The 26399-nt window shown below is 48.8% G+C and overlaps 2 protein-coding genes across 10 annotated transcripts in view; one reads left to right on the top strand and one right to left on the bottom strand.

Moving 5' to 3' along the window:
• LOC140430568 (uncharacterized) overlaps positions 1 to 8923 on the bottom strand; it is a 230938-nt gene extending 222015 nt beyond the window's left edge. For 2 of the 7 annotated variants that reach the window (XM_072518130.1, XM_072518131.1), the window contains exon 1: positions 8687 to 8915. The gene's annotated coding sequence lies outside the window, so the exon portion shown is untranslated. Of the gene's footprint in view, positions 1 to 1935; positions 1951 to 8686 lie in introns of those variants that run through there. The other 5 variants (XM_072518129.1, XM_072518128.1, XM_072518125.1 and 2 more) reach the window with 5 other exon arrangements.
• Positions 8726 to 26399, top strand: part of dpy19l3 (dpy-19 like C-mannosyltransferase 3) — a 162316-nt gene continuing 144642 nt past the window's right edge. The window contains exons 1-3 of one of the 3 annotated variants that reach the window (XM_072518120.1): positions 8726 to 8745; positions 9819 to 9949; positions 12644 to 12783. In XM_072518120.1, coding sequence (XP_072374221.1) covers positions 9856 to 9949; positions 12644 to 12783 — 234 coding nt within the window. In that variant the 5' untranslated portion in view covers positions 8726 to 8745; positions 9819 to 9855. Of the gene's footprint in view, positions 8746 to 9034; positions 9215 to 9818; positions 9950 to 12643; positions 12784 to 26399 lie in introns of those variants that run through there. The other 2 variants (XM_072518121.1, XM_072518119.1) reach the window with 2 other exon arrangements.

Here is a 26399-nt window from a genome sequence, read left to right as displayed (position 1 = left end):
AGGGGCGGTCCAAAGAGTCATGCACAAACTATAGTGTGGTATGTGGGAGGGTGACCAATTCCCAATGTGGTTAGGAGAGCAGACCGTCCATCAAATGGAAATCTTTGGGAGTTAAAATTATCTGGACCTCAAGCCATAGACATTCGGGGACTTCACACTTGTCATGCCCACCTGCTTTGCATTTGAGTTAAATTCACAGTTTAAATAAATAAAAGATCAGCTCTAAATGTGTGTCCCACACAATTGGTGCACGAGGATGTGCCACTGCATTGTAGTGTGCTAAGAATAATGATTGCAAAGTGGGCCCCAGAGCCCCATGGCTAAAACAGGTGTGTGCATTCAAAACATTGCAGTACTGCAAATACCTGCCACAGTATTACAGATTAGTGTATACTGTACCTCAGTCTCACTCTTCAGTCTCAGGGCAACGTTTGAATAACTAGTCACACATAGCAATACAATAATTTCTAGGATATAATGGTGAGTCACATATGGTCATCACTTCACATTTGCTTCAGTATAAAGAGTGCTCCATTTTCATGTCGTGTTTGAAAAAAAACTGGCCATCAGGTGACAACCAGTACTGGATGAGCAGTCAACTCCTTCAGTTAAATATTGGGATGACTGAAATCATTGTTTCTCATCTCCACACCAAATGTTGTTCCCTAACTACTGACTACATCCCTTTCTGTGACCAAAGTCTGAGATTAAGTCAGTCTGTTCATAACCTTGGCATCACATTCGATCCCGAGGTGAGCTTCTAACCTCATTTGTGCCATCACCTCTGTAACATTGCCCAACTTCCCCCTAGCTTAGTTCACCTATTGCTGAAACCCTCATCAATGCCTTTGTTGCCTCCATACTTGATTATTCCAACGTATTCCTGGCTGGTCTCCCGCATTCTTGCAAAATGCTGCTGTCTATGTTGTAACTCACATCAAGTCCCATTTTCCTGTCACTCCTATTCTCGCTGACATACATTGGCTTCTGGCTAAGCAATGTCTTGATTTTAAAATTATTTTTCTTGTTTTCAAATTACTCCATGGCCTTGTCCTTCCTTGATTCTTATCTCTGTAATCTCCTCTAATCCATAACTCTCCAATATATCTGTGCTCCTCTAATTCTGGCAATTTATGAAATCCCTTTCTCCATTATTGGCAGCCATGCCTTCAGTTGGCCAAGTCCCAAGCTCTGAAATTACCTCTTTACACCCTCTCTATCTCTCCCTCACTCTCCTTCTTGAAGACACTTCTTAAAACATACTCTCTCTGACCAAACATTTAGTTCTCTGGCTTAATATCTCCTTATGTGGCCTGATATCATACTTCATTTTACAGTGTAATGCTCCTGTAAAGCACCTAGGGATTTTTATTACTTTAAAGATGCTATACAAATAGTTGTTGTCAATGTTCTACAGAGAAAGGACAGAAAATATTTTGCCTAACTAAGTCATTATTATGGTCCTTAACACCAGACTTGTAAACATATTTTTATCAACCCACCTCTGTTTCAACTTACCATTTCAATTGCATCCATAAACCTGAAATGGCCTTGAAACCTTCAGAAACAATGCAAAATTCTGTCCTTTCTGAATAAGTAATTGCATGAATTACTTTACAAATCAATTCAATTTTACTGGCCTCTGAATAATTTTCTGCCTTAAGTTGTACCTTAACATTTACAAAGTTTGTTTCATCAATTCTCCCTAGATTTAAATAAATGGTGTCACAGCATCTCCAGATATACCCTAATCAAATGCAATAAACTAACTTGCTCCATATTTCTTCATCAAACCAAGATTTTTAGTCCCAGGAAATTTTCTTAGTTCTTCTTTTTGCATTTAAAAAAAATCATGTATATATTTCTGTCCAGAAACCAGGAAGAATTATAATAGTCTAAGTTTACTGTAAGACATTGAAGGAGCTGCGATATTACCTCAGTTGACTTGAGCTAACTGGTCCTTGTTATGCACTCAAAAACTGCATTTGCCCTTTTAAACTGTTGCATGAGGCTGTCACAATGGTTATTCAGGTGTATATGATGTTGCATATGATGATTTAAGATCAATTTCCAAAGGGTACAAAAGTGCAAAACATATTTAACAAAAATGTCAGAGTGAGTATAGAATAAAGGACTTCCAATGGTACACTTTTGAACACACTTTTGAAAGAGCCTATGATTACACTAGAAAATACTGAGCTCCGGTTTAAAATGAACACTTAGAATATTGCTTCCTCCATATGTTACAATCTCAGGATTTAAAATTTAGGAATAACCGCTGGCATAATTTTCAATGATGTGGAGATGCCGGCTTCGGACCAGGGTGGGCACAGTACGAAGTTTTACAGCACCAGGTTAAATAATGTCCAACAGGTTTGTTTCGAATCACTAGCTTTCAGAGAGCTGCTCGCCTGAGGAAGGAGCTGTGCTCCGAAAGCTAGTGCTACGGAACAAACCTGTTGGACTTTAACCTGGTGTTATAATTTTCAATGAAGACTTCCGGGTGCGGCTATGCAGAGCTAGGTCGCATATTCGGTAGCTCCCGCTTGGAATGGACTTTTGGGCTCTTTTACAGGGCCCCCACGGCATTTGTTTGAAATTTCCCGGTGTGGGAAGAAGACTGTAACATTCCCCTGACAGTGTCCCCCAGGAATGTTATGTCTTTTGGTTACCAGACCCGGCAGAAACAGTAAAGGATTTGTCTGTAACTGCAGGGGAGAGAGGAGCCTCTTCCAGCATGCAGGCGGGGGAAGGGCAAGCTTAAAGCTGCAACCTGACTTGAGGGCCTCTAATAAAGGTGAATTCTAGCAGCAGAGGGAACAACTGTGAAGAGATCTACCAAAGCCATTGAAGAAGCGGGGATGAGGCTTCCGGTGGCGGCCATGGAGGAGTAGGTCGCGCATTCGGCAGCTCCCGTCTGGAACTTACTCTCAGACCTTTTTCAGGAGTTTTCACAGACTTTTTGGGGCAGTTTGGTGAAGCGAACACTGCCAAAAGGATTCCCTCTCGAGACTTCCGGTTGCGGCTATGTAAGCTAAGTCGCACATTCGGCGGCTCCCGTAAAAATGGAATTTTGGGCTCTTTTCAGGGCCCCCAAGGGCACTTTTTCGACGTTTCCCGGTGTGGGAAGGAGTTAATAAAAACTCCCCGTCAGTATATGGCTTTAACTAGGAGCGGGGCGACAAAAAAGGTGGTAGTGGAACAGAAGAAGGGAGGGAAGAAGGACAAAATGGCGGCGGGCGGAGACCAGGCAGCGTGGAGGCAGTGGGCGGAGGAGCAACAGGAGGGTATCCAGTGCTGCCTCAGAGAGATTAAAACGGACCTGCTAGAGCCGATGAAGGCTTCGATTGATAAGCTGCTGGAGACACAGACGGCCCAAGGGGTGGCGATCCGAGAGGCTCGACAAAAGATCTCTGACAATGAGGACGAGATCTTAGGCCTGGCGGTAAAGGTGGAGGCGCACGAGGCGCGCCACAAGAAATGGCAGGAGCGGTTCGAGGAGATGGAAAATCGGTCGTGGCGGAAGAATCTGCGGATTCTGGGCCTCCCGGAGTGGCTGGAGGGGCCGGACGTGGGGGCCTATGTGGTCACCATGTTGAACTCGCTGATGGGAGCGGGGTCCTTCCAGGGGCCCCTGGAGCTAGAAGGGGCCCATAGAGTGTTGGCGAGGAGGCCCAAGGCTAACGAGCCTCCGCGGGCGGTGCTGGTGCGGTTCCATTGGTTCGTCGATCGGGAGTGTGTGCTCAGGTGGGCCAAGAAGGAGAGGAGCAGCAGGTGGGAGAACGCGGAGGTTCGGATATATCAGGACTGGAGTGCAGAGGTGGCGAAGAGGAGGGCCGGGTACAATCGAGCAAAGGCGGTGCTGCACAGGAAGGGGGTGAAGTTTGGCATGTTGCAGCCTGCGCGACTGTGGGTTACCTACAAGGACCGGCACCATTATTTTGAGTCTCCGGAGGAGGCGTGGGCCTTTGTTCAGGCCGAGAAGCTGGACACAGACTGAGGGTCGGGATGGGCGATTGGGGACTGCGGTGGATATGTTATGCCTATTTTTGGTTCGCAGGGGGGGCCTTTGCATTGTTTTGGGTTTCTTTTTCTCTATGTTTTTCTCTCTCGGGTTGGGGAGGGTCGATGGGGTGGGTTGGGCACTGTTTTGGTTGATGGCGGGGCCTGGTAGGTGGAGAGCGCGGGCTTTATTTCCCGCGCCGAAGACTGGGGGGGGGGGGCGGGGAAGCCAGGATTGTTTCCCGCACTTAGAACGGAGGGGGGAGAGGGAGAGCCTGTTAATGGGGAGCGAGAGAGGAGGGTGTGCCACACAATGGGAGGAGTCGAAGGGGAGGCGGGAGTGGCCGGGGTCAGCAGCAGTCAGCTGACTTGCGGAAGTGCAATGGGGGGAGTAAACCAGCTAGGATGGGTCCTAGCCTGGGGGGGGGGGGGGGGGGATCGTGTTGCTGCTGCTAAGGTCAAGGAGGAGCTGGAGCGAGTGGGAGGGGGGTCGAGACGGGGGTATGTCGCTGTGGGGAACGGGTCGGGTGTGGGGTGCGGGCGCGTGGCTGGCCGAGGAGGGGTCATGGTTAGTCGGAGTGGGGAGGGGGGCGGGTAGCCCCCTCATCCGGCTGATAACCTGGAATGTAAGGGGACTGAATGGGCCGGTTAAGCGGGCCAGCGTGTTCGCGCACCTGAAGGGGCTTAAGGCGGATGTAGTTACGCTCCAGGAGACACACCTGAAGGTGGCAGACCAGGTAAGACTGAGGAAAGGGTGGGTAGGTCAGGTGTTTCACTCGGGGCTAGATGCCAAAAATTGAGGGGTGGCGATCTTGGTGGGAAAGAAGGTGTTATTCGAGGCGTCGAGCATTGTGGCAGATAATGGCGGTAGGTACATAATGGTAAGTGGTAAGTTGCAGGGAGTGAGGGTGGTACTGGTCAATGTGTATGCTCCGAACTGGGACGATGCGGGTTTTATGCGGCGTATGTTGGGTCGGTTCACAGACTTAGAAGTGGGGGGCCTGATAATGGGGGGAGACTTTAACACGGTGTTGGATCCGGCACTGGATCGCTCCAGGTCTAGGACGGGTAGGAAGGCGGCGGCGGCTAGAGCGTTGAGGGGTTTATGGATAAAATGGGAGGGGTGGACCCTTGGAGATTTGCAAGGCCGGAGGCTAGGGAATTTTCATTCTTCTCACATGTCCATAAGGCTTATTCTCGAATCGGCTTTTTCATTTTGAGTAGGGCGCTGATAGCGATAGTAGAGGATACCGAGTATTCGGCCATAGCCATTTCGGACCACGCCCCGCATTGGGTGGACTTGGAGATGGGGGAGGAGAGGGACCAGCGCCCGCTGTGTCGCTTGGAGGTGGGGCTGTTGGCGGACGAGGAGGTGAGCGAGCGGGTCCGAAGAAGTATAGAGAGGTACTTGGAGACCAACGACAACGGGGAGGTCCGAGTGGGGATGGTATGGGAGGCACTGAAGGCGGTGGTGAGGGGAGAGTTGATCTCCTTTGGGGCCCACAAGGAGCGGAGGGAGCGGGGGGCGAGGGAGAGGCTGGTGGGGGAGATGGTGAGGGTAGACAGGAGGTATGCGGAAGAGCCTGAGGAAGGATTGTTGAGGAAGAGGCGCAGCCTCCAGGCCGAATTCGACCTGGTGACCACCAGGAAGGCGGAGGTGCAGTGGAGGAAGGCCCAGGGGCCGGTCTACGAGTATGGGGAAAAGGCAAGCCGGATGCTGGCGCATCAGCTTCGGAAGCGGGACGCAGCTAGGGAGATCGGGGGAGTTAAGGACAGGGGAGGGGGCGTGGTGCGGAGTGGGGTTGGCATCAATGGGGTCTTCAGGGACTTCTACGAGGAATTGTACTGATCTGAGCCCCCACGGGAGGAGGGAGGGATGGGCCGTTTCCTGGACCAATTGAGTTTTCCAAAGGTGGAAGAGGGACTGGTGGCGGGACTGGGGCCCCGATTGGGCTGGAGGAGCTGTTCAAAGGGATAGGAAGCATGCAGGCGGGGAAGGCACCAGGGCCGGACGGTTTCCCGGTCGAATTCTATAAAAAATATATGGACCTGTTGGGCCCACTGTTAGTTAGGACCTTTAATGAGGCAAGGGAGGGGGGTGCTTTACCCCCGACGATGTCCCAGGCACTGATCTCCTTGATCCTGAAGCGGGACAAGGATCCCCTGCAATGTGGGTCTTACAGACCGATTTCCTTCCTAAATGTAGATGCCAAGGTGCTGGCGAAGGTCTTAGCCACGAGGATTTAGGATTGCGTGCCGCAGATCATCCATGAAGACCAGACGGGGTTTGTGAAGGTGAGACAGTTGAACGCGAATGTGCGGAGGCTTTTGAACGTTATCATGATGCCGGCGAGGGTGGGGGAGGCGGAGATAGTGGTGGCGATGAAAGCTGAGAAAGCCTTCGATAGGGTAGAGTGGGGGTACCTGTGGGAGGTGCTGAAGAGGTTCGGGTTTGGGGAGGGGTTTGTCAGGTGGGTTAGGCTGTTGTACGAGGTCCCGATGGCGAGTGTGGCCACAAATAGGAGGAGGTCCGAGTACTTTCGGTTGCACCGAGGGATGAGACAGGGGTGTCACCTGTCCCCTCTGCTCTTCGCACTGGCGATTGAACCCGTGGCTATTGCACGGAGAGAGTCGAGGAACTGGAGGGGGTTGGTGCGGGGTGGGGAGGAGCATAGGGTGTCGCTTTATGCGGACAACCTGCTGCTGTATGTGGCGGACCTGGTGGGAGGAATGCCAGAGGTAATGAGAATCCTTAGGGAATTCGGGGACTTTCCGGGGTACAAGCTCAATATGGGGAAGAGCGAGCTGTTCGTAGTTCAGCTAGGGGACCAGGAGAGGGGGATTGGCGAGCTCCCACTAAAAAGGGCGGAGAGGAGCTTCAGATATTTGGGGGTCCAGGTAGCCAGGAGGTGGGGGGCACTGCATAGGCTTAACTTTACAAGGCAGGTGGAGCAAATGGAGGAGGAGTTCAAGAGGTGGGACGCGTTGCCGCTGTCCTTGGCGGGTAAGGTGCAGTCAATCAAAATGACGGTGCTCCCAAGGTTTTTGTTCCTGTTCCAGTGCCTCCCCGTGTTTATCCCGAAGGCTTTTTTCAGGCGGGTTAACAGGAGTATAATGGGGTTTGTGTGGGCGCGAGGGACTCAGAGGGTGAGAAGGGTGTTCCTGGAGCGGTGTAGAGATAGGGGGGGCTGGCGCTGCCCAACCTCTGTGGGTACTACTGGGCCGCCAATGCGACGATGGTGCACAAGTGGGTGATGGAGGGGGAGGGGGCTGCATGGAAGAGGCTGGAGACGGCGTCCTGTGTGGGTACGTGTCTGGGGGCGCTTGCAACGGCGTGCTGCCGCTCCCTCCAAGGAGGTATACCACGAGCACAGTGGTAGTAGCGGCCCTCAAAATCCAGGGGCAGTAGAGGCGGCATAGGGGGGAGGTTGGGGCCTCGGCGTGGGCCCCATTACGGGGAACCACCGGTTCGCCCCAGGAAGAACAGGTGGAGGGTTTTCGGGGTGGCACAGGGCTTGGAAACAAAAGTTGGGGGACCTGTTTGTGGACGGGAAGTTCGCGAGCTTGGGTGAGCTGGAGGAGAAGTACGGGATCCCCCTGGGGAACACCTTCAGGTACTTACAGGTAAGGGCGTTTGCCAGACGGCAGGTGGTGGAATTCCCGCGGCTCCTGCCACACACAGTACAGGACATGGTGCTCTCGGGGGGGTGGGTGTGAGTGGGGAAGATCTCGGAAACTTACCAGGTGATGCAGGAGGAGGAGGAGGCCTCGGTGGTGGAGTTGAAAGGTAAGTGGGAGGAGGAGTTGGGAGAGGAGATCGAAGAGGGGACGTGGGCAGATGCCCTAGGGAGGGTAAATTCTTCCTCTTCGTGCGCGAGGCTCAGCCTCATACAGTTTAAGGTGCTGCACAGGGCACACATGACCGGGACAAGGATGAGCCAGTTCTTTGGGGGTGAGGAATATTTGGGGTGGCAGAGGAGCCGTGAGTGCAGGAGGCGAAAGAGGCCGGAATTCTGGCCTTTCCGTCTCTGGTAGCCCGGCGAAGGATTCTCCTTCAGTGGAAAGATGCGAGGCCCCCAAGCGTGGAATCCTGGATCAGCGTTCTGGCAGTGTTCATTAAATTGGAGCAAGGGTTCTTTAGGCGGTGGCAACCGTTCTTAGACTTTCTGGCAGAACGATAGACATTACTTAATTTTTGTTTATGTTATTTACACTGGAGGGTCTGAGGGGGTGTATACACCTGTTGTGTTAAGTCGGGGTGTTAATGTTAATTTATTATTTATGTAGGGGGGGTTGCTTTTTTAGATTGTGTGTTGTACTTAACCCTGATGGGTTCTTTTTTCTTTCTCATTTTGTTATTGATATTTTATGGAAACCTTTAATAAAAATTATTTTTTTTTAAATAATAATAATTTTCAATGAACGAGATGTCTTACCGGACATTTCTCTAAATTGGAACGGAGCCCCTACAGAGCATGAAATCGATATTCCAGCTCATGGGAAAGTCGGCATTTATTTATTTTTAAGTTTTCGCTCCCTCAGGCCATATTACTCCGGTGTTCAAATGAATCGCCTGATGTGGGTGGGGCAGTATGCGTGGCTCAGTTAAGGTTTTACTTCTGGTTTTAATATATCAAATCAAAACGCATCATTCCGACAGTACTGTGTTTGTAAATGTTACTACCTTAAAACCAACGTCCCCAGCTGTCTATTCGGGTGGCGACAAGTCAGGAAGGGAACATTGTGAGTTAATACCTGAACCATTTGCTAATACGGAGTGGGACTGGCAGTGGAGCCGGATCATCACAACGGCTGGCTCGGGTAAAGGGAGAGGTGGATAAAGGGGCAAAAACAGAAAATGCTGGACAATCTCAGCAGGAGGATAAAGGAGATGGGCAGGGAGTGGGGGGCAGCTCCGGCTCCAGCTGACACGAGACCCCGGCGCGTCAGCCGCCGCCGCCATCGCCCCTCCACCAGCGTCTCGCCCACCCCCCCGGTTGCCATGGAGAGGCCAAGCGGACCTCCGACCCGGAAGCAGAATCTGGTGCACTGGTTCCCAAAATGTCGCTTGTGGATGGACATTCCGCTCCCAGTATTTGATTCTCTGTGGTAGAGTTGGGTGTCAGAGGTTTTTGTCGAGTTGGAGCCGCCGGAGGCTGTCCGTCCAGCTCAGCGCGGGCGCTGGAATCCGCTGTCAGCCCGCGCTTTGCGGGTGGGTAACGCTCTTACTGATGATATGTTAACCCGAGGCCCCGGCCACCCTCCCAGGTGGATGGAAAGAGACCTCATGGCACTAGTCCGAAAAGGGGCGGCGGCGGCAAGGGACTTTCCCCGCGGCGTCTTGGCCAATATTTATCCCTAAATATAACTAATTTTTATTGTTATGACTCGTCATAATCACATTGTATGGGAGCTTGCTGTGCACAAATTGGCAGCCACAGCTCCGACAATTGCAATAGTGACCACTTCAATTGGAACAGGAATAACTGGCCTTGGATGGGACTGCACAAATAAAGGATGACATTTTCAGGGGTCAACAGCATTTGGCTTCGGTCTGTTGCTGCCTCTAGCTCACTCCCATCATTATCGGGGCCTTATTTTTACTGTCAGTGAAGTAGGGTCGCCGGGAATAAAGATCCTAGATTCCTGACTAATGGATGTTCGCCTTAATAGTAAATACTTTCCCCTCCTACTATTGTCAGCGCAAACGTGAAAGACATAGTTATCAGTCCACTAGATTGCAATCGATGCTGAACTGAAATGTTAGATTTTATGTGATGAAATATATAATTAATATTTATAATCACTGTTTTCAGAAATCGGTAATCTCCAAGGAGCGGTGCAAGCTAAACCATGACATTTTTGAAACGAAGAAAGACAACGAAAGGCACCGAAGAAGGACCAAAACAACAGGAAAATGAACAACCCAAAATAAAGCCATTAACCGGTAGGCTTTTCACACGTTGATACAGTAATGCAGTTTTCTTATGAATTACTTGGAACCAGGTTTTAGTAACTACCTTTTTGAATGTCAGTTAATAAAGGGAAGACCAATCAGTCACTAATTTGTTTAGAAGACCCCAAGGTGGCGATGTTTCCCTTCCACTCCGATTTATTGATACAGGGAAACAGTGAATAGAGAATCAAATTAATTAATGTGTTCATGGTTCTTTCGTCAAACAATATTTTAATATAGGTACAAGTGGGGAGGCGTGGCTACATATAGTTAGGACCAATAAAATACGTCAGATAGATGAATATGGATGAGTGCCTTGGCAGTAATGACCATAAATAATATGATCAAATTTAAGGTGGGGACAAAAGAGCGAACATTTATTGACCGGATTGGATATTTTTAGAGATACAAGAAATTAGGTGAAATGTAATGGGAAATTGCCACTATACTGTCAATAAAAAAGGGACATAAAAAGGAGACTTACATTTCTGACTTGTTTTGAATGAAAAACAAGTTAGAAACAAACTGAAATTGAAATAATGAGATACTGCAGATGTTGGACATCTGAAATAAAATTTGAAAATTCTTGAACCATTTAGCAGGTCTGGCAGCATCTGTGGAGAGAGAAACAGAGTTCATGGACATAAATTTTCCAGCCGTTCTCGCCGGCAGGATCTTCTCGATTCACCAACGGTGAACCCATGCCACACGTTTCCTGGTGGCTGGGGGGGGGGGGGGGGGGGGGGGGGCGGGAAGGGGGCGCATAGACAGTGGCAGGACCAGAAGTTGTAGCCAGCAACCAATAATGGGCAGCCTCTGCCACCGTGAAACACCTTGGGAGTGCAGAAAATCCCACCCGATGTTTCAGCTTGATGCCCATTCACAAGAATGTTCAAGTTCTGGTGAAAGATCTGAAATACTAACTGTAGGCTGGATTTTACAGGCAGGGGATGGCATATTGCTGGGCCACCACCTGACTTAAAACACCGCCCACGACATGTTGCCAGGGCATACACAAACAGCAGAATGGAATGTCCCACCCCTCAGGTTTGCAGGCAGCTCTAGCAATTCCAGAACTCAGCAGTAGTCACTCCTGGGACTGCAAGCAGTTCCATGATGAAGCAAGCAATAGTGAGATTTTTGGGCAGGGAGGGATCTGGCACCCTAGGGATGGGAGTGGGTTTTCAGAGGCCTGACAGGAGGCATGAAGAGGGGGCTATTATCTTGTGGGGCGGGGGGATCTGGTGGAGTGCTGGTAGTACACCCTTAAAGATATATCCTCCATGCATTTTCACCTCCGATGATGCAAGATGTACTTCCCATTCAGCCCTTCTGCCCATGCCAACTGCATTATAACATAGTTAGCTTAATATTCAGGTCAATTGGCTTGTTAACAAACCTAGTTGCCCTTTTAATTTTTTTAAAATGGCAGATGGGCTGTATTATGGGAAACCGGCATGTTGATGCTGGGTTCATGACCTGACATCATTCCGGATTTTACACACACATGAGATGGCAGCAGTCCAAATTTGCAAACATAAAATCCGGTCTCTGTTACTCTCTCCACAAATGCTTAGAGTCATGGAGTTATAGAGGTTTACAGCATGAAAACAGGCCTTTTGGCCCAACTTGTCCATGCCGCCCTATTTTTACCACTAAACTAGTTCCAATTGCCCGCATTTGGTCCCTAACCCTCTATACCCAGCTTTCCCATATAACTGTCCAAATGCTTTTTAAAAGACTAAATTGTACCTGCCTCTACTACTGCCTCTGGCAGCTTGATCCAGACACTCGCCACTTGAATAAATTTGAGCATTTTCTTTAATGTTGAAGAAGCTGACTTATGGGGTTTAAAGGTCTGTGAAATAAGGACCTTGATGAAATAAGGAAAGATGTTAAGAAAGGAATAAGGAAAGCATACAAGGATTATTAAAATCTTAAAACCTTAAAAAGAATAAAATATTCCCCACACATATCAGTTTAATAAAAGAGATATTTGCTGGGTCAGATCCCAGGGGCAAAGGATTGTGAATTAGTAAAGAATTAGCATAAATTGGGGAAGTCTAAAAAAATTAAAAATTGGGGAAGTCTTGTGTTGCAGAGCATTGCATCCCTGACCCTGAGTCAGTAGCTCTGTGTTTGAATCCCACCCCAGGACTTGGTGGCCAAGGAAGGTACATTCATAATGGGGCCAAACAGATTGATTATCAATCATTAAATCCTTTCAATGCATGCCAGTGGTAAGGTTAGGACAGATTACTAGTCAACCATGTGATGGAAAGAAAGTTGGAGTGTCTACTATCACTTCCATAGCTTCAGACTACAACATGGGCGGCATGGCGGCACAGTGGTTAGCACTGCTGCCTCACAGCTCCAGGGACCTGGGTTCACTTCCAGCCTCGGGTGACTGTCTGCCTGGAGTCTGCACTTTCCGTGTCTGCATGGGCTTCCTCCGGGTGCTCCAGTTTCTTCCCACAGTCCAAAGATGTGCAGATTAGGTGGATTGCCCCTTAGTGTCCAAAAGGTTAGGTGGGGTTACTTGGTTACGGGGATACCTAATATAACTCGGATCAGCTTTGTTTAACATTCCAAGTCATTTCTAACAATAATGCAACAAAAATACTGAACTGAGTGTTCTAACAAGTAGCTTATTGAACATAATTGGTTTATTTTTCTGTAATTTAGTATGTAATTCCATAGGTCCAGTGGCAGTGAAGCATATAACCTTTCTCGTTGGTGGACTTATGGCAATTTTCTTAGGACTTCTCACCTCAGTTTATGTTGCAACTTTGCACGAAAATGATTTGTGGTTTTCTACTATCCAGGTAAGAGGGCCAAATCAATAAATAATACATATTGAATGAGTGAACAAAAAAGCTGTTGGAAGGATTGTCTTTTTTTAAGTAGGCATATTATCTGTTGTTTTAATTTTGAACTTTTTTCTCCCTGATTTATACAATGGGTAGTTATTTGGTTTAACCTTTAGCATTGGATATTCTATAGGCTGAAAATTGTCTGTAAATCATGCATATAATTATATGCCCAATACTGTATTGAGCTTGTTACCTCGCTGATGGGTCCAGGGGGTCATGTAATATGAATTAATCCAAACCCAACACTGATACGGGTTAACCATGCCATACCACAAAGGAATAAAAACACACATGGTAGCCTTTCTTATTTTCTTTAGTTTTTTTCCCCAAAATTATTTTTTGCCATTTTCTTTGATTTGTCTTTTACTCTTGCACAGCTAAAACTTGATTTAGACTCCCCACTCTGCCTGTGTGAATTGCGGATTTATTAATATTAATTGTATGCAGGTGGTAGGCATGAACTGGGAATTCACTTGTGCCCCTATGGACACAGACTAAAATTGTGGCTGTTGGGTTAGGAGATGTATACTTGAACTGTAAATAAGTATAAAGGTGTATGAAGATTGGCTCCAGCTCTATCCTTTACCTGGTTTTCTGGAGTTGAACTTGGTGGCATTGAATAGTTGCCTAAAGCTGAAGATTAGAACCCAAGGTAAAAGCAGACAGAAACTACATTCTATTAACCATTGTGGAAAATGGCAGAAAGCAACTATAAATTGTTGCACTATGAATATTGTTTAATGTTCTCAGTCTGAACAATATGACCAATAGACTGAAGTGAATATGTGGAGCCAGGTTATGTCCCTATCAAGAAGGAAACAAGGTATGGTGTTGGTCATGCCACTTCTTACAGAAAAAGCCTACAACGTAAAGTATTTTGTGAGCCAGACGCCCACCATTTGGCTAGAAGGTTTGGGTCTTCTATCAGAGTTCCTTGAGGAGGGTCACAAGAAAGATGATCTGTTATATGACCATGAGGCATGATTAGCCTTTGATAGATTTCAGGAAAACAGATGGTCAATGCATGGAGGAAGATGAGAAAACTGGGTGTGAGTGCGAATAAACTTTTCTTTTAAGAGAGTTGTGAATCTTTGGAACTCTCTTCCGCAGAGAACGATGGAGGCGGGGTCAATGCATTTTTATAAGGCAGAGGTAGATAGATTCTTGACTAACAAGGGAGTCAAAGGTTATCGGGGGTAGTCGGAATGTGGAGTTGAGGCCACAATCGGACCAGCCATGATCTTATTGAATGGTGAAGCAGATTTAAGGGGCTGAATAACCTACTCCTTCTAATTGTTTCTTTGTATGTATGCTCATATATCATGGACATGTATAATCGATTGACAAAATTCAATTTGGAAATCCTTGGATCAGTACCAATGTTTAAATTGCTGGGTTATGCTGAAGTGTTTCATGGTCTGGCTCCTGATTCTAACTGGTGTTTGATTCTCCAAGAGGGAGACCTTTTTGGATTAGATTTCTGCTGCTTTGAAAGAATTCCTACAGAAGCTGTCATTTTCTTCAGTCTTCATGGAATAAATGGGACATTCCATCATAACACAAAGAATAGAAAACAATGAATGCCAGATTTCAAACTGGTCCAGATACTTGGTGCACGAAACAATACAATGGAAGAGTTAAAGACAGATCAAATGAAGATGAAAGCACCTTTAGTAGATCTGGCTATTACAACAGAAGACAAAATTGGAACAACAATAATAGGCAAGCTAATCCCTGGAATACCCAAGGAACAATTAACAGATGTTTAGGTGTGTTTCAAAGCATCATTATGCAATGAACTTCCCAAAGTGGAGATGCAGGGCCCTCAAAATGACCCCTGACAGAATGAGGATAAAAATAATGATGAATCCAAACAAATTATACTGGGCACAAGTAGCTCCAGTCCTGTGTTGAATGTGTTTGACACGGCTCATTTAACTGTGCAGAGCTGAATAGTACATGTATTTTGAATAGATTGATTAAAATGTTACCTGATATGGTTCGTTCCTCATAATTAAGCAGAATTAAAGACAACATCTTGGACTTTTATCAACTGATAGAAATAAACGGACACCTTGTATGTCAACTGCTTATGCGTTTTGGGATGTTTTGTAAATTAGTAGCTGGTTGGTGGTATTTGTGTGGTGATGTGACACTGGACAGAGGTATCACATTCAAAGTCCAATTGTTCAAAGGTGGTACTCGGGTGATATACATTCTAGGGAGGTCTAGTGAATGGTGGAATGTGACAGTTGTGGGGCATGTAGATAAAGCTACTGGCAAGTTTAAATATTGGTTTAATGTTCAGGACAATGATATAGTCATGGACTAGCAGAATGGGGTGAAAGAATGGTGAATAAAAATGTTTATTGCAAGCACCAACAATGGGTCTGGAAGTAACTCTTGCATCAGAAAACAATCACATATCAAAGAAAGGTTGAATAATTGTGCAAGACGACAATATCAACTCGAACCAAAATGCATGTAGAGGCCAGAGCTTGAGTAGATTACACAAAGAAACAATCTCACAACAGAACTAGGAGGGAAGACCATATAATCATGAAGTTTTGGTGACTGCCAATAAACATGAAGATAAATCAATAAGAGAAGAAAAGCAAGGGGACTTTGATAGTTGGAGTTTTGTGTGTATTCTGAGATACTAGATAAGGGGTGTCAACTGTGTCACATTGATGGATTTGTACTGAAAAGGTCCCTATAGTGGAGACTAAGACAAGGTTAGGAGACTGGATGATACAAATGTTAGAAGGAACTCTCTCATTCTGAAAAAGTAATATTAAATATCTCTTTTTAGTTCTTTTGGTGGCATTCATGGGAGGGTAGATCAATCAACAGCCGAGTTTCTGTAAGGCAGTACTTTTCAGAGAGAAATGTTTCTGAAGCTGCCTAAGGAGGTAGCAGATACAGAAAGGAAACTATGAAATGGGTCTATGGCCTGAATTATGCTTCTGGGTGTGGCATTTTCCGTTGAGATCTGTTTTACCGAAAATAGATTGTGCAATGTTTTATTGGTGTCATAAAGGAAAGTATAACAAAACCGCAGGGGGGGAACAAAATTGCAGGGGAGGGGGGAAAGGGCTCTAGACTGTCTTCAACAGGCCACTTGTGGAAACATAAGAACTAGGAGCAGGAGTAGGCCACCTGGCCCCTTGAGCCTGCTCCACCATTCAATGAGATCATGGCTGATCTTTTGTGGATTCCGCTCCACTTTCCAGCCCGAAAACCATAACCCTTAATCTCTTTATTCTTCAAAAAACTATCTATCTTTATCTTAAAAACATTTAATGAAGGAGCCTCTACTGCTTCACTGGGCAAGGAATTCCATAGATTCACAACCCTTTGGGTGAAGAAGTTCCTCCTAAAACGTGGAACAAGATGACAACGCAAGCAGCCACTTCCGAGGATCCCTATACAAAGGGAAACCCCGGAGTGCAGGGGCTCACTGACATGGCGTACACACAGTTGGTGGCCATGTCGGGCGGCCCGGCCTCATGGGCAGTACGGTGACCACGGCCATTTGAGATGGCTCCTTAACAAAGAGAAACCCTGGAATGTAGGGGCGCATCCAGAGAGTAAGTATGGTTGATCCTGCAGGATGGAGGGGACAAAAAACCTCCATCAGAATAGTCACCTGGAATGTCAAGGGACTTAACGGCCCAGTGAAAAGATCCAGAGTCTTCGCCCACCTAAAAAGTATGAAATCCAACATCGTCTTCCTCCAAGAGACGCACATGAAGGAGAAGGACAGATTGCGGATAAGAAAGGAATAGGTGGGACAGACCTGCCATTCATGTTACGGGACTAGAGCTAGGGATGTAGCCATACTACTGAGCAAGAGGACGGCATTTAAAGCGACAAAGGTGGTTACGGACTCGGGGGATGGTACGTCATGGTCAGCAGTGTCCTGAACGGCGCACTGGTGGTCCTAGTTAATGTGTACCCGCCCAACCCGGATGACACTGAATATGTAAAGAAGACCATGATGGAAATCCCCGACATAGATACGCACCGACTGATCATGGAGAGGGACTTTTAACTGTGTACAGGACCCACTGATGGGCAGGTTAAACCCCAAAATGGGGAAAATGGCAAACCTGGCTAGAGAGGTAGGGACATTTATGGAGCAGATGGGGGCGGTGGTCCAATGGAGGTTCATGCACCTGGGTGAGAAGGAGTTCTTGTTTTTTTCACAAGTGTCCAATGCCTATAACCTATCGACTTCTTTGTATAATAATCTTTATTGTCACATATAGGCTTACGTTAACACTGCAATGAAATTACTATGAAATGTCCCGAGTTGCCACATTCTGGCGCCTGTTCGGGTACACAGAGGGAGAATTCAGAATGTCCAAATGACCTAACAGCGCGTCTTTTGGGACTTGTGAGAGGAAACCGGAGCACCCGGAGGAAACCCACGCAGACACGGGGAGAACATGCAGACAGTGACCCAAGCCAGGAATCGACCCTGGCGTTGTGAAGCCATAGTGCTAACCACTATGCCACCATGCTGCCTGTATGGGGGAAATTGATGCTTCCAGGGATAGTTAGGGCGGAATACTCTGCAATAGTGATCTCTGACCATGCTCCACACTACAGGGATGTGAGGTTTGAGTTGGGCCATGCCCACGCCCGCCAAGGAGGTTGGATATGGTCCTCCTGACCGCCAAGATCTGACAGAAAACATCACATGCCAGACACGGGGGACCTTCTACGAACATGGAGACAAAGTCAGCCTCCTGCTGGCTCACCAGATGAGAAAGCAGGCAGCCACGAGGGTGATAGCGGGGGTGAAGGATAGCAAAGGAGGACTGGTAGCCGAACCAACAAAGGTAAATGAAGCATTCGAGGACTTCTACCAGGTGCTGTACACCTCCGAGCCCCCCCGACGGGGACTCGGGGATGAAACAGTTTCTCGATGGGCTGGGCATGCCAGTCGCTGGGGACAATAGGAGGAGGGAGCACCATTAGAATTGGGAGAGAGGACTTCCGGGTTCGGCGATGACCAGCTAAGTCGCACGTTTCTGCAGCTCCCGGTGGAACGGACTTTTGGGCTCTTAATAGGAGCCCCAACGGCAATTTTAACGGCTAAAAACGCTGTGCGGTAAACCAGAAGGGAATCCCCCCTGGATACGGATGGAAAAAGGAGGGGAAAGTGGCCGGATTGCAGTGGATCCCTTAGAGCAGCGGCAAGGAAGGCAAGCAAAAACCAAGATGGCGTCGGAAGGTGGCAGTTTAATATGGGGCCCTGAACAACACGAGTTCTTGAAATGCTGTGTGGAAGAACTCAAAAAGGAAATGAAGAAAGAGCTGTTGGCCCCGATATTACAGGCGATCGAAGGGCTAAAGGATGAGCAAAAGACCCAGGAGCGGGAGCTTCGGGTCGTGAAGGCAAAGGCTGCCGAGAATGAGGACGACATACAGGGCCTGGTGGTGAAGACAGAGATGCACGAGGCACACCATAAACGATGTGTGGAAAGACTGGAGGTGCTGGAGAACAACGCGAGGTGGAATAACTTAAGGATTCTTGGTCTTCCTGAAGGTGCGGAGGGAGCGGACGTCGGGGCATATGTGAGCACGATGTTGCACTCGTTAATGGGAGCGGAGGCCCCGGCGGGCCCGCTGGAGGTGGAGGGAGCATACCGAGTGATGGCGCGAGGACCGAGAGCAGGAGAAATTCCTAGAGCCATAGTGGTGAGATTCCTCCGTTTCAAGGACAGAGAGATGGTCCTTAGATGGGCAAAGAAAACTCGGAGCAGTAAGTGGGAGAACGCGGTGATCCGCGTATACCAAGACTGGAGTGCGGAGGTGACGAGAAGGAGGGCGAGCTTTAATCGGGCCAAGGCGGTGCTTCACAAAAAGAAGATAAAATTCGGGATGCTGCAACCGGCAAGACTGTGGGTCACATACCAAGGGAGGCACCACTACTTTGAGACGGCGGATGAGGCGTGGACTTTTATCGTGGAAGAAAAATTGGAATGATCGGGTTATTAAAAAGAACGTTTGAAACAAAGTGGTGGGGCGAGTATGGGGGGCGAAGAGGGGGGTAAAAAGGGGGGAAAGAGGAGTTTTATGTTATTAATCCTGCGATGTGGTAACTTTTCTCTCTTCCACAGGTGGTGGTGGGGGAGGAAAGGAGGTGGAGGAGATGGGGCATTGGCTATTGGGGGCGGGGCCAAGGGGGAAGCGCGGGCTTGGTTCCCGCGCTATGATAATCATGGCGGGAATAGGGAAGCAGGAAGGAGGGGGCGTCGCACGGTGCGAGCCGAGGTCACGGGGGGAAGCCGAGGTCGGCCAGAGTTTGCTGACTTCTGGGAGTAACATGGGGGGTGTAACTACGCTAGTGGGGGATCTAGCGGGGGGGGGGGGGGATTATTGGGTTGCTGCTGCTGGGGAGAGGGGGGAGCTGGTATGGGGTGGGGTGGGCGGGAGGGCACCGCCTGGGGGGGACACAGCTGCGTGGGAACCGGGGGAGGAGCTGGAAAAAGGGGATGGCTAATCGACATGGGGGGGGGTAAAAAGCCCCCCAACCCGGCTGATCACGTGGAATGTGAGAGGGCTGAATGGGCCAATAAAAAGGGCAAGGGTACTGCACACCTTAAGAAACTTAAGGCAGACGTGGTTATGTTACAGGAGACGCACTTGAAACTGATAGACCAGGTTAGACTACGCAAAGGATGGGTGGGGCAGGTGTTTCATTCGGGGCTAGATGCGAAAAACAGGGGGGTGGCTATATTAGTGGGGAAGCGGGTAATGTTTGAGGCAAAGACTATAGTGGCGGATAGCGGGGGCAGATACGTGATGGTGAGTGGCAAATTACAGGGGGAGACTGTGGTTTTGGTAAACGTATATGCCCCGAACTGGGATGATGCCAATTTTATGAGGCGTATGCTAGGACGCATCCCGGACCTAGAGGTGGGAAAGTTGGTAATGGGGGGAGATTTCAATACGGTGTTGGAACCAGGGCTGGACAGGTAGAGGTCCAGGACTGGAAGGAGGCCGGCAGCAGCCAAGGTGCTTAAAGATTTTATGGAGCAGATGGGAGGAGTAGACCCGTGGAGATTTAGCAGACCTAGGAGTAAGGAGTTTTCGTTTTTCTCCTATGTCCACAAAGTCTATTCGCGAATAGACTTTTTCGTTTTGGGAAGGGCGTTGATCCCGAAGGTGAGGGGAACGGAGTATACGGCTATAGCCATTTCGGATCACGCTCCACACTGGGTGGACTTGGAGATAGGGGAGGAAACAGAAGGGCGCCCATCCTGGAGAATGGACATGGGACTAATGGCAGATGAGGGGGTGTGTCTAAGGGTGAGGGGGTGCATTGAAAAGTACTTGGAACTCAATGATAATGGGGAGGTCCAGGTGGGAGTGGTCTGGGAGGCGCTGAAGGCAGTGGTTAGAGGGGAGCTGATATCAATAAGGGCACATAAAGGAAAGCAGGAGAGTAGGGAACGGGAGCGGTTGCTGCAAGAACTTCTGAGGGTGGGCAGGCAATATGCGGAGGCACCGGAGGAGGGACTGTACAGGGAGAGGCAAAGGCTACACGTAGAATTTGACTTGCTGACAACGGGTACTGCAGAGGCACAGTGGAGGAAGGCACAGGGTGTACAGTACGAATATGGGGAGAAGGCGAGCAGGTTACTGGCCCACCAATTGAGGAAAAGGGGAGCAGCGAGGGAAATAGGGGGAGTGAGGGATGAGGAAGGAGAGATGGAGCGGGGAACGGAGAGAGTGAATGGAGTGTTCAAGGCATTTTATAAAAGATTATACGAAGCTCAACCCCCGGATGGGAGGGAGAGAATGATGGGCTTTCTGGACCAGCTGGAATTTCCTAAGGTGGAGGAGCAGGAGAGGGTGGGACTGGGAGCACAGATCGAAATAGAGGAAGTAGTGAAAGGAATTAGGAGCATGCAGGCGGGGAAGGCTCCGGGACCGGATGGATTTCCAGTTGAATTTTATAGGAAATATGTGGACTTGCTCGCCCCGCTACTGATGAGGACCTTTAATGAGGCAAAGGAAAGGGGACAGCTGCCCCCGAGTATGTCTGAAGCAACGTTATCGCTTCTCCTAAAGAAGGAAAAGGACCCGCTGCAATGCGGGTCCTATAGACCTATTTCCCTCCTAAATGTAGACGCTAAGATTCTGGCCAAGGTAATGGCAATGAGGATAGAGGACTGTGTCCCGGGGGTGGTCCACGAGGACCAAACTGGGTTTGTGATGGGGAGACAGCTGAATACGAATATACGGAGGCTGCTAGGGGTAATGATGATGCCCCCACCAGAGGGGGAAGCGGAGATAGTGGTGGCGATGGATGCCGAGAAAGCATTTGATAGAGTGGAGTGGGATTATTTGTGGGAGGTGCTGAGGAGATTTGGTTTTGGAGATGAGTATGTTAGATGGGTACAGCTGTTGTATAGGGCCCCGATGGCGAGTGTGGTCACGAATGGATGGGGATCTGCATACTTTCGGCTCCATAGAGGGACAAGGCAGGGATGCCCTCTGTCCCCGTTATTGTTTGCACTGGCGATTGAGCCCCTGGCAATAGCATTGAGGGGTCCCAGGAAGTGGAGGGGAGTACTCAGAGGAGGAGAAGAACACCGGGTATCTCTGTATGCGGATGATTTGTTGTTATATGTAGCGGACCCGGCGGAGGGGATGCCAGAGATAATGCAGACACTTTGGGAGTTTGGAGAATTTTCGGGATATAAACTGAACATGGGGAAAAGTGAGTTGTTTGTGGTGCATCCAGGGGAGCGGAGCAGAGAAATAGAGGATTTACCGTTGAGGAAGGTAACGAGGGACTTTCGTTACTTGGGGATCCAGATAGCCAAGAATTGGGCTACATTGCATCGGTTAAATTTAACGCGATTGGTGGAACAAATGGAGGAGGACTTCAAGAGATGGGACATGGTGTCCCTGTCATTGGCAGGGAGGGTGCAGGCGGTTAAAATGGTAGTCCTCCCGAGATTCCTCTTTGTGTTTCAGTGCCTCCCGGTGGTGATCACGAAGGCTTTTTTCAAAAGGATTGAAAAGAGTATCATGAGTTTTGTGTGGGCCGGGAAGACCCCGAGAGTGAGGAAGGGATTCTTACAACGTAGTAGGGATAGGGGGGGGGGCTGGCACTACCGAGCCTAAGTGAGTACTACTGGGCCGCCAATATCTCAATGGTGAGTAAGTGGATGGGAGAAGAGGAGGGTGCGGCGTGGAAGAGACTGGAGCAGGCTCGAGGGGCCAGATGGCCTACTCCTGTTCCTAGTTCTTATGTTCTTATGATTCGCTGGGCCCCGCCACACTTCTCACACTCGTCTGCACCCACTGGAAGAAATCACTCATTCTTGCCTGAGTCATATATAAACTGTGTACCACCTTGAACTGCATCAGGCTCATCCTTGCGCACAAGGAGGTTCCATTTACCCTTCGTATACTTCCCAGTTTATCTCCCCTCCCTGCTCACCCTCCCACTTCTCCTTAATCTTCACCTCACTGCTCTCTTAGCCACCCATGTATGTCCCCGATCCTGCCCTCCCTTCCACATCCGGAAACAACAGTCGCACCAGCAGGGTGTACCTCGGTAACCTGGGGAACTCTTTCCAAACCTTCCGCGCGAAGTCCCTTAACTACAGGTACCTAATCTCACTTTCTCTCGGGAGCTCTACCCTCTCCTTCAGTTCCTCTATACTGCAAAACCCTCTTCCAGGTACAGATCCCTAACCAGCCCCACTTCTTTACACTTCCAATACATATCTTCTCCCCTCCCGTCCCCCCCATTCGAACTCGTAGATTTTGCACAATGGCATCAACGTCAACATCCCTTCTATTCTGAAATGTCTCCTCAGCTGGTTCCAGACCTTTACTGTGGACTGCATCACCGGGCTCTCCGTGTATTTCCTTGACGCCATTGGCAATGCCGCTGTCACCATAGCTCTCAAGCTGCGTCTCCTACAGAATTCTTCATCCATCCTAACCCATTCTGCGCCCTCTCCTTCCCACCACCGCTTCACCTTCTCCACGTTCGCCGCTGAGTAATGATGCAGCAAGTTCGGCAGTACCAACCCTCCTTTCTAACTCTGTTTCTGTAACAGAGTTCTCTTAACCCTTGGCACCTTTCCTGCCCATACAAAGTCTGAGATAATCATATCCAGTTTTCGAAAGAAGCCCTTCAGCACAAAGATCGGAAGTGTCTGGAATATGAACAGGAACCTCGCCAAACTGTTCAACCACTTGGACAGTCCCTGCCAGAGTCAAATGCAGTGTGTCTCTCTTCAGATCCTCCCTGACTTCATCCACCAGCTTTGTTAGATTCCACTTATGTAGCATTGCCCATTCCCTTGCTATCTGAATCCGCAGGTATCTAAACCTGTCTCGGGCTACCTTAAATGGCAACCTCCCGAGGTTGGCTCGTCAACCCAGCTCGTTCACTGGGAACACTTCATTTTTCCCTATGTTTAGCTTATATCCCGAGAACAGCCCAAACTTCCCCACAGGGCCATGAACCTCTCCATGCTCTCCAGTGGGTCCAAAACATACAAGGTCGTCTGCATATAGTGACACCTGATGCTACCTGTCATGATATGCAAACATGCAACCAATGAACACTCAGAATAGGACACAACCATTGGGCAGTCAGGACACTCAGAGGTGGCATCACCACAAGGGGCATGACATAAACACCATAAAAGGGATGAGGCACTCACACCCTGCCTCTTTCCATAGGTAGACATCTAGTGAGTTAGACAGCGTTGATCAGCAGCATCACACCCCAGCACGTGGCTTAGAGCAAGCTGGTACAGTTAGACTGAGTTACTACAGTTAGATTAGCAGAGAGTCAAATTCATTTGAGAACTGTGTTCATAGTTCAACAAACACGTTGAACTCATTTCAGAGTCTGGAGCATCCTTTAGTTAAGACTGCATCAAGTAGCAGCCGGTGTTATCCGAAGCAGCATAACACAACATGATACCAGGAGTGACTGTTCAATCTATTTAGTTCAACTCAGCAAGATCTGTGACAACCAGTTACTGCACACAGGCACAAAAGACAAGATTCAGGCTCCTCATCAGCTCAGGACCACCGGCAATCTTAGTTCAAACTGGCGATCATTCAAGCAGAAATTTCAACTATACGTGGAAGCATCTGATCTCAATGGCGTGACCGATGCTCAGAAGATAGCTCTTCTACTCACCACTGCGGGTGACCATGCGATAGAGATCTTCAACTCCTTTCACTTTTCTGAAGGGCAGGACAAAACAAAGTACCAAACCATCCTGGACAAATTCGACAGCCACTTCGAGGTGGACACCAACAAAATCTTCGAGCGCTACATCTTCAAGCAGAGGATGCAAGGTAAAGACTAATCCTTCACCTCCTATCTAACTAACTAGCGCGATCCTGCAACTTCGATGATATCACTGACTCCATGATCAGAGACCAAATCGTTTTTGGAATCCACTCTGATCCTCTGCGAGAGCAATTGTTGAAAATCAAGCACATGACCCCGCCAGTCGCGATTGAAACGTGTACTGTGCATGAGCACTCTAAAAATCGCTATCCACAGTACAAAACAGCAGAAAGTGAAAAACAAGCCTCCCACGAGGTGGAAAGTGTTCAGGATGCAGCGCCTCCACATTGACGAAAGCGGCCATTTCGCGCGCTCTTCCCGGGGCCCGACGCATGCGCAATGCGATCGGGAACACGAAACGGCCGAGAACCGCACCGCGATGCCGACGTCATGATGTTTGCGAACTGCGGCACCGCCCATTTTTAAAAAAACTGCCCTGCAAGAGGCAAACGCTGTTTAAACTGTGGGAAAACAAACCACTGTGCAGATCTGCACCACCAGTCAGGAGCCGGTGCTCCCAATTCCGACAATGGCGCATCAGAGGTGTGCAACACCGAATGCATGACTCTGATCCAGGCAGTGCGACGGATCCAGATGATGAATACCTGGACAACACTTACCGAGTGGGCATTGATGTGTTGGGTGTTCTGGATCATAAACAGGTCACCAACACTAGAAGTAGTGCAACTCTATTTTATTATAAGGTTAACTATATTAACATACTTGAACTGTGGGTAAATGCAATACCAGCTTTAACTGTTGACCCTTGCCTAGTCCTAACCAGGTGATGCACTCAGCACATGGTGAATGTCTATGTTGCAGGCTGTGAGCTCTGTGCTCCGAGCTGGCTGCTACTAGAATGAGCGGGAACTCGCCTGTCCCCTGTCTTTATAGTGTGTGTGCTCTCACTGGTGATTGGCTGCGGTGTTGTGTATGCTGATTGGTCCCACTGCATGTCCATCAGTGTGTGTGTCTGCACCATAATATACTGGTGTATATTATGACATCCCCCCTTTTATATAAAGAACATGTGCATGCGTGACAATAAATATTGTGTAGTGAATGTACGTGACTATGTGTGTGCGTGTTATTTACATGACTTATGTACATGAGGCTAATCTATTTACACGGGAAGGTGCAGAGAAATAGGGTGTCACACCAACAACGAAATGAACATTATATACAAACTACTGGAACGATGAAACAGGATAACAGAACAGATCAAAGAGTCCAGCATTGTAAAACTCATAAGTCAAGTCTCTGAGGTGGGCGACAAATTCTGGTTGACCGCCTCAAGGGTGGGTCAGGAGCCACCGGCTGAGGAACGGGCTGGGCCACGGCAGAGAGAGGAGGATGCAGAGTATTCGGAATCTCCACATAGTCCAGGTTGGGGACAACAGGAGGGTGTGGCACCGGTGGAGGATCACGTAACGAGTGGAACAAGACGAAGGGCACGCCGATTGCGGCAGCGAATGGAACCATCTGGCAGATGAACCAGGAACGAGCGGGGAGACATCTGCCGAAGAACCACAGCAGTTGCAAATCAGCCACCCTCCGGAAGATGGATGCGGACGTTGTCATCTGGCGCCAGAGCAGGGAGATCAGTCGCCCGAGCATCATGTGCCGCCTTGTGTTGTGCATGAGACTGTTGCATCCACTGAAGGACCGGAACGTGGTCAAGGTCTGGAGCGTGAATGGATGGCACCGTGGTCCTGAGGGTGCGATCCATGAGCAGCTGGGCTGGCGACAGGCCCGTGGAGAGTGGGACCGAACGATAGGCCAGCAAGGCGAGGTAGAAGTCGGATCCTGCATCGGCAGCCTTGCAGAGGAGCCGTTTGTCAATGTGGACACCCTTTTCCGCTTTACCATTGGATTGGAACGAAGGAGGTTGAGGGGAGACCTGATAGAGGTCTACAAAATTATGAGGGGCATAGACAGAGTGGATAGTCAGAGGCTTTTCCCCAGGGTAGAGGGGTCAATTACTAGGGGGCATAGGTTTAAGGTGAGAGGGGCAAGGTTTAGAGTAGATGTACGAGGCAAGTTTTTTACGCAGAGGGTAGTGGGTGCCTGGAACACGCTACCGGAGGAGGTGGTGGAAGCAGGGACGATAGTGACATTTAAGGGGCATCTTGACAAATACATGAATAGGATGGGAATAGAGGGATACGGACCCAGGAAGTGTAGAAGATTGCAGTTTAGTCAGGCAGCATGGTCG

Source organism: Scyliorhinus torazame, chromosome 10, assembly GCF_047496885.1.
Source record: "Scyliorhinus torazame isolate Kashiwa2021f chromosome 10, sScyTor2.1, whole genome shotgun sequence".
Taxonomy (NCBI): Eukaryota; Metazoa; Chordata; class Chondrichthyes; order Carcharhiniformes; family Scyliorhinidae; genus Scyliorhinus; species Scyliorhinus torazame.
This window is presented reverse-complemented; position numbering and strand designations above follow the sequence as displayed.